At 40.2% G+C, this 8,818-nt stretch overlaps 1 protein-coding gene across 1 annotated transcript; it reads left to right on the top strand.

Annotated features, from left to right (window-relative positions):
* The first annotated feature begins 4,895 nt into the window (after positions 1–4,895).
* LOC143596444 (uncharacterized) lies at positions 4,896–7,935 on the top strand. The gene is made up of 3 exons (XM_077075225.1): positions 4,896–5,405; positions 5,547–7,207; positions 7,315–7,935. The coding sequence occupies exons 1-3, from the start codon at positions 5,090–5,092 to the stop codon at positions 7,753–7,755; spliced, it is 2,418 nt and encodes an 805-aa protein (XP_076931340.1). The 5' UTR covers positions 4,896–5,089; the 3' UTR covers positions 7,756–7,935.
* Positions 7,936–8,818: the final 883 nt, after the last annotated feature.

The following is an 8,818-nucleotide window of genomic DNA, read 5'->3' as shown; positions in this document are numbered from 1 at the left end:
TAACGATAATTACAAAGACTCGAGACGCAAAACCGTGCACTAACAGTCCACCCAATTGCTGCTTTATACTCTTTCAATACTTCCATCAAAGCCTTTTCTTGCGTTTCTTCTAAGTTTGAGGCTATGATGGCGGGTAAAGTATCGTTGTCTCCCAAAAACACATATTTGAGGTGTTTTGGGAGTTCCTTCAATTCAACTACAGGTGGACTCTCAAGTGACGGTCTCAATTTAGAGTCGATTGTGTCCGGTAATTTCTCTACCTGTTGAGACCAAGGCGGTTTTCCGATGATTGCAGCATAGATTTCCACCTCTTTTTCTTCTTTCTCCAGCTGATGCGAATGCTCAACTGCAGTCCTGCAACGGATAACACACTCCTCTGTGGCATCTTCCTCATTTTCATGAGGATTCAACCCGTCAATGATGTCAGCCGTGAAGCATTCATCACTCACCAGAGGGTTAGATACGTTTGAAAAAACATTCAACCGAAGATTTTTATTCCCAAAAGCCATGACTACTCCGGTTCTGCAGTTTATTAAAGCATTAGCTGTTGCCAAAAAGGGCCTACCGAGAATCACGTTCGGTTGCCGTTTTGGGTCAACTGTAACATAATCTAGAACCAGAAAGTCGACCGGGTAATAAAAATCCTCAATCATAACAATCATATCAGTAACAATTACCCTAGGAAGCTTAAGTGTCAAATCAGCTAACACCACGGTGGTGTCGGCTTTTCGAAGTGGACCAAAGTCATATTGGTCATATAAGCTTCCCGGGAGAATACTCACCCCTGCTCCAAGATCTAATAACGCCCTTGTCATTTTAAAATCGCCCACTTGAATGGGTATTATTGGCGTTCCCGGATCTTGTAACTTGGGTGGGAGGATTCCCGTCAAAACCGAACTCACATTAGCTGTTAAATCAACCTGTTTCGGCATCTTGTGAGTTCGTTTTTGAGTACACAAGTCCTTCAAATACTTTGCGTATGCGGGGACTTGTTTAATAGCATCAATGAGGGGTAAATTAATTTTTACTTGTTTAAAAACTTCCCACATTTCCTCCTGTTGTGGGCCCCTCTTCTTTGGTGATGATGTTGCGGGATTCACCAATGCTTGAGGAAACGGGACAGTTTTACCCGTGGGCCCCATATCCTTGGTGGTTGGTGTTTCTGTTACCGATTTGTTTAAATTTTTATTAATTAACGTTTTCGGTTTATTTATTTGGATAATCTCCACCTTATCATCATTGTTCCCATTTTCCCCCAAATCTTCCACCATTCCTTCAACAAAGGAGGATGGTGGATTTACCCCATTATCATAAATCTTACCATTCCTAAGAGTACTTACCTGTTTAATGTGGGTATTCTTCCCACTTGAAGAACTGTTATTCTGGTGGCTAGGATTCTTCAAAGTGTCACTCGGTAACTTGGATGGATTTCGCTTTAGGCTCGCCATTTCTTCAGCCAGTTGACTCACCTGTTTATCTCTCGCAGCATTTGCCTTCTCTTGAAGCTCCAACCTCTGATTCAATGCCTTATTCAGAGTCTCCTGATCGGCCTTCATCTGTTTCAATAACTCTACCACATCCTTAAGTGATTCCTCTTTGTTCCCCGAAGAATTCCCTTGCCCCTGCTGATAACTCTTTTGATAACCCTTATTGTAACCCCCATAATCTCTTTGATTGTACCCACTCTGACCGCTTCCCGAACCATTATCATACTGTTTCTGGTTCGACTGATAACCTGTTTTCTGAGAACTGTCTTGAAAATTTGGAGTCTGTTGTGTGTTTGGGTTTCCATAGTTGAAATTTGGATGATTCCTGAGGCCCGGATGATAAGTATTTGACTTCATATTATTGTATTTCCTTTCACCCTGCACATAGTTGACCTCTTCTTCTTCAATTTCCTCATCTTGCACAACCCCACAACTCGCAACCTCGTGTCCTAATTCACCACAACCTTCACATACCGGATATGTTTTCCCCGACTTTCCGGCTCCTTGTACACCTGCAACCAACAACCTATCCATCTTCTTTTCCAGTCTATCCATTCTATCATCTGATCCATGACTTTCAACTGCATTGACCACTGATCTTTTTGACATCCTGTTCGATTGTGCTTGTCTCTTTGAATTACTCGCATGTCTCTCCAAATGCCCCCAATCCTCGTTTTCATCATTTGCAAGAAAAGATCCATTCGTGGTGGCTTGGAGGTCACGAACATCATCATTTGAGAGACTATCATAGAATGCCTTTATCAATTCCCATAAGGCAATCCTATGATGTGGAAAAGTCCTCAACAATCGTTTAAACCTTTGGAATGATTCATAGAAAGTTTCACCGATGATCTGCTGAAAGTTTCGAATGTTGTTGCGGGCCTCTGTGGTTCTCTGGGCCGTATAATACTCGTCTAAAAACTGTTGTGCCAAGTCTCCCCAAGTGAAAATACTAGCTGATGGCAACGATAGAAACCACTGCTTTGCCGCGTCTTTCAAACCGAACTGGAAAACTACCATCTTCACCTCTTCCGCAGTAAAACCTTGACTCGAGATGAGTGTGCATATCGAGTTGAAATCACTCAAGTGTAAGTATGGTTCTTCTGTAGCCTTTCCATGAAATGTCGATAATCCCGTTAAACTGTTCTGCCTTACCGAGAAAGTTCTTCCCCGTCTGACTGGAATGATGATTGGTAGAGGATTCATAGCCACTTGTGGAATGAAGTGGCTTTGAACGCCTCTGACTGGTGGTGGAACAAACGCCCTTGGAACTCCATCATCAAAATCTTAATACGGCTTTTCATGGTGTTGTTGTCGTCTCGGTGATTGATCTCTCTGATTTTCTGGATGATTATGTCTGACTTCTTGGTCATCACGGGGATCTTGTTGCTGATATCGACCCCCCTGTTCATCTCTACGCTCCTCCTCATCCTCAGAATCGTAACCAAAATCGTCCCCAATGTGCCAATTTTCCACCCGTGCACGAGCACGATCAATCTCGGGTCTTTCCCCTCTCAATTCATTATGTCTTTGACGGTTCACTGGAGCTGATCTGATTGACAAGTTGTCATCCATGTTTCTAGGATTACGGTTAACGTTTCTTTGGTTGAACAGATTGCGGTTTCTGTCACGGTTAACGTTCTAGTTTTGTGGAACTGGTTGTTCTTGGTCATGTGGTTGGTAAGCATTTGGATCTCTTCTGCTTTGGTTACTCATGGTCTCTTCTTTTGGTGCTATGAATTCGGGTATTTGGTTTAGTGTGGGTTTCTGAGCTGCTCGGTTTCGTCTTGCTGTTTTCTCGATTTCGGGATCAAATTGGAGCGGCTCTTTCTCACGGGAATATCACGTCTGCATCAACTTGTGAAGTTACCTGCAAAGACACAAACACTAACACCCCGCATAAAATCAACGAAGAAAAATTAAAAACAAAAACTAAAAACTAAGCTAAACTAGCACTTTGGGCGTTGATTCCCCGGCAACGGCGCCATTTTGATCGATGACGAAAGGTCAATCAAAAACACTTATAAAATACCTTTACTAGCTAGGGCAAGTAAGGTGTCGAATCCACAGGGAATCAGTGGAAAGTGCTAATCAAGTTTTATAATAATAATAATTAAAGTGGACAAACGATGTCAAGCAACTTAAAATAGTAGTTTGTAAACAATGATGTGAAAATAACCAAACTCCAGGGTTCGGGTTTTGCAACAAGTTAAGGAATTGATAAACTCTTTGGACGGTTTCTTGTTAAAATATGTAAATCAAAAGACTTAACTATTGACTGTATTGATCGTCAGAACTGAATCCGAACAATTGACAAAGTTAAATGAAAATCTAATTGATAATCGGTTTTACTTGTTGAAACACAAAATCAATAATATGGTTAATGATAAACGGGTCAATGACGAAAGAACTTAATCCTAATTGTTGATGACCACAAATCAATAACTGACAAAAGATTAAGCAATCAATATATAAAAACCGTTTAAGCACGAAAGCAAACTCAAAGAATTGATTAATCGAATGATTAATCAATTACAAATCCGAAGTTAAAGTTTAGAATAAACAAAACCTAACAAGCAACTCAACCCTACACCCGGAGATGGTTATGAAGCCTTTTAGCCTTGCATCTTGATCTTCATGCTCTTGAGGGTTGTGTGGAGGAATGATTTCATGGATCAATTGGATTATTAGGATGTGTTATGATGGTGTAAGATCGCCTCCAAGACGTCCCCAAACTGATGGTTATTGAATGATTTCGATATTAGGGTTTTTGGGCTTTAAATATGGAAGAAAATCACCAAAAAACCCTTTTTCCGTCAGACCAGACCGTAAGCTACGGTCTGGCCACCGTAAGCTACAGTCAGACCAATCTGCTTTACGGTCTGCTAGGCCAAAACACTGTTTCCTTCATAGAATCTTCGTTTCAACTCCGTTTTCCTCCCCGCTTGCGGCCACGTCTTTGTATTTCAATTCTCTATCACCTCATAAATCATAACTTTCATTTCCACTCCATCATGAATGCTCAAAATTAGCTTCTTTAAGCTCCACACACCTGTAAACATAAAACCTATCAAAGTATTTGTGTTCGATACATATAAACAAGTAAAACACACAATATAGAACACTTAAACACACATACCTTTACCCACACATCACGTAAACTGAGACCGATCAAATTTGTGTCAGTGTGCCGCCGCAACGCGCAACTTTTTATAAGCCCGACGCAACGCGCTGGTGTAGTACCTAGTTGTTGTTGTTATTATTATTATTATTATGTTTTTATGTATATTTTCTAAAACACTTTTGTTTATTTAATAATTTAACATCAAGTTGTAAACAAAAGATGATTCATCTTTATACCAACTATCATAACAAACTTTCAAACTGTTTACTTTTATTCTTAAAAAAACAAAATAAAATAAAAAAGAAGACACCGTGATAACTTAAGTAAGATGAAAAGCAAACAAGTTGTAAAAGCAAAACCAAAAAGTCACATTTCTTATTGATTTCCATTACAACCAAAACGTGTTCTCCAATCTCATTTTCAATTACCTTGGCTTATAATACATACAACACTTTCAACCTTAATCCATACAAAAACAATGGATAATAAACAATCTCCAGAAAGTGTCCCAATAGAAATAGATGATCTTGTAACCCACGCTCCCGCCATTTTTGAACCACAAAGTAGCATAGAAACAGCAGCCAGCAATACAGGAACAAGTACAGTGTCCGGTCCACGAGCACCCGAAAAACGACTAACCCTCTTCGCCCTGCGGCTTGCGGTTCTGGAGAAAGCAGCCACTGGGCTTGGGACACTCGGCTTCATCTGGGCTACAGTGGTCTTACTAGGCGGGTTCGCGATCACCATTGACCAGACAGATTTCTGGTTCATCGCCATTATTCTCTTAATAGAAGGTACCAATATCTAATATATATGTCATTACTAGAAAACATAGCACGACATCACGTGCATTATGTTTTCTAATAGTGCCATATATATACTTTAAAATGAAAAAAGAGTTTTATCGTGTACATTTATTTATTTGTTTGTTTAAGGTACCCGGATCTTTAGCAGGAGTCACGAGCTCGAATGGCAGCACCAGTCCACGTGGTCGCTAACCGACGCCGGGATCAACAGTTTCCGCGCTATCAAGTCTGGGTCCCACCTAGCCTGCACCCGGATATTCCGAGTCAACTCAGCTGTTAGAGCAGTCAACGCTCACAAAAGTTCACACTGGACAAAGACTAAGACATTGACTCGGACATGGACCAGTTCAGAAGTGCCACTTCTTCCATATGGTCAATGGGTGTTTCTGTCAAGAAACATCAGCAGGCTTCTGTACTGGCTGCAGTTAGCGTCAGCGACGGCCTGCGTCGTGTTATCGCTTATAAAGCTTGTAAATCACAACTATGGTGAGATACAGAAAGGGGACACGGACAAGAGAAACCGAAAGTCGGCGTTGACCATATTTTACGGTTTGGCTTTGGCAGAAGCAATGTTGTTTCTTTTAGAGAAAGCTTACTGGGAATGGAAGGTGATGTACAAGAAGCTCTTAGACCGCGTTAACGACGAGTGTGAGCTCGGGCCGGTCGGGTTGGTATCCATAAGGCGCTTTTTCTATGACGCATACTCAAAATGCATTAATGGAAGCATATTCGACGGGTTAAAGATGGATTTGGTCACGTTTGCGTTGGAGCTTTTGGGTTCTGACTCGTCTGACGAGCAGCTAATCGGGGTGAGAATATTGGAGAAGTTCACCAAAAACCCGAGATTCTGTGAAGACACGTTGCAAAAAATTGGGATCACAATAACTGCGATCGAACGGTTGGTTGAGATGTGTAACTGGAAAAACCCGCAACAGGAGGAGATTAGAAAATCGGCTGGGGAAATACTAGCCAAACTGGCGGGAAGAAAACAGAACTCGCTTCGAGTGGCTGGGATTCCGGGTGCTATGGAATCTATATCTAGTCTGTTACACATCCACAGTGTGACAAGCTGTGGTGAAATATCTAAACAGGAAGTGGTTCGGGACCACGAAATGTACGGGTACTGGGCGTTTATTGATTTGGGCTTGCAAATACTGAAGAAGCTTGCGCGTGATCATGATAATTGTGGGAAGATTGGGAACACCAAGGGGTTGTTAGCGAAGATCATAGATTTCACGCGTGCAAGTCAGACAATGCTGCAGGATGACCGGGTGACCGAGTCTCAGATTCTGGTTGTGAAGAGGTCGTTACAGGTTATTAAGATGTTAGTTAGCACCACGGGCAGTACAGGCAGGCAGCTTCAGGCAGAGATATCCGAGGTGGTTTTTACTGTTAGTTACATACGCGATATTTTAAGGTATGGGGAGAAACACGCGGTGTTACAAAAGCTTGGGATTGAGATACTAACCGGTTTGGCTCTGGAAGCGGATGCTACTGAGAGGATCGGGGGGACAGGTGGAGTGTTAAAGGAGTTGTTGAACATATTTTTTAAACGAGGGATGCAGGATCATGTTAGGATTGCGGCTGGGGAGGCGCTTGCGATGCTGGTGTTTGAAAGCGCGAATAACTGTCATCGGATGTTGAAACTTCATGTTGCTGAGAAGCTTGTGGATGCTTTGGATGATCCGTTGCTGAGAATACACTCGGCTAAGATTTTAAGGAATTTGTGTATTTATAGTCGGCCCGAGTGCTTTCAGGAGCTAAGAGGCGTGATCACTGCCGCACCTACAGTAAGTTTTCTTATTTACTAGTGGCGGACTCATGTATTTTTTTTTCGGTTTTCGTAATTTTAAGTAATATATTGCCATGATTGATCATAACTGGCTTACTTTGACAGGTACTAATGGAGATCATGACAGAAGAAAACAAGTTGCAGGAAGTGATGGTTGGACTAGCAGCACATGTGTTTAAATATATGTCATCTGAAGAAGCTAATGCCATGTTTAAGCGAGCCGGAATCCAAGAAGCAGATCTAGCAATGGCGCTAGTGCAAATCCTTAAAAGATATCCGCAACCACAGACCAAGATTCCAAGAATAAGGAGATATGTCGTCGAGTTGGCGATTTGGATGATGAAAGATTCGTGTAATATTCAGATATTCAAGAATCTTGGGTTCGAACACGAACTCGAAGGGATTACAGAGACCACGTCAGAGGTGGAAAGTTTTAGCATTTTCTCAGGGGCAATTGGATTGAGCAGGTACAAGGTGTCCATTCATTCATTAGTTGAGACAGCAATGAACTTGCTGACAGATGATTTCAAGACTGATATTTATTGAATTATGTTTGTAACTAATATATCAATTCTTTTTTAAAAAAACTAGCAATTAAACTGGTGTTATGATGAGTGTTTTAGAGCATGGAAATACTTGTAATGTCAGGGTCTGATTGTGTTTTTGTCAAGACTGATGCAAATAAGACCAACAATAATGCAAAATAAAGTGTAATACAAATAAGGGATTTTCTTCGGGTGAGTTTTTTTTAGGTTTTGGATTTTTCGGGTTAAATTCTTCGGGTATCAAAGTTTTAAATATAGACCCGAAACTCAACCAAAATCTCTCACAGTTTATTCGGGTCAGATCTTCGGGTCATGTTAGTCGGGTTCGAGTATCCTAGAAAATAAAAAAATATATATTTAAAACCACAATGCTAAAATTAAAGCTAACATTCTTCACTCGTAATGTAAATAAACAAATTATAAACTAACATAACTCGATAAAACAATATAACAAAAATAAGTAAAATTTAACAAAGTCCAACCATAAAAAAAATAAAATAAAAACCATACTCGTCTTCAATATGTCGTGATTAGAGAGTTCGATTATGGTTGATTTTAATAATAAATTGAAAACATTAGTAAACAATAACTAGTCAATCCATAATAAGTGAAAGATGAATTGTCAATTTGGGTAAAATTTTGATAACCTTAGCGGTTATGGCTTAGCCTGTTATGTCTAAAAATATATTTGGTTTTAAAAACTCAACATTTAATCGGCTTAACCTGGAAACTAGAATTCGAACTCAATAACCAACCCAAATTACTTTGGTTTGGATTAGGGTTAATCTTTTCTCGTGTTTTTCAGGTTGGGTTAGTTTAGGTCCGGGTATCGTTTTCTCGGATCGAATTTCAGTAAAAAGTGACAGCCATAATACAAAAGGGCAAACATTGATACTCGATTCTTATGATTGCTATACTATATAACGATACGTACACTTGCCTATATGTATCTAGTTTAGTTAACCATTTTAAAAAAATAATTGTATAAGGTGAATTATGTGATATTCTTAGACCTACACATGAAATATGCATATATAAATGCATGGACGGACCTAAAGTAGTTT

The sequence above is a fragment of the Bidens hawaiensis genome, unplaced genomic scaffold (genome assembly GCF_021521415.1).
Source record: "Bidens hawaiensis isolate Kalapana, Puna unplaced genomic scaffold, B.hawaiensis_p1.1 tig00046393_1, whole genome shotgun sequence".
NCBI classification, from domain to species: domain Eukaryota; kingdom Viridiplantae; phylum Streptophyta; class Magnoliopsida; order Asterales; family Asteraceae; genus Bidens; species Bidens hawaiensis.
The sequence above is the reverse complement of the archived record's forward strand: the minus strand, read 5'-3'. Positions and strand labels throughout refer to the sequence as shown.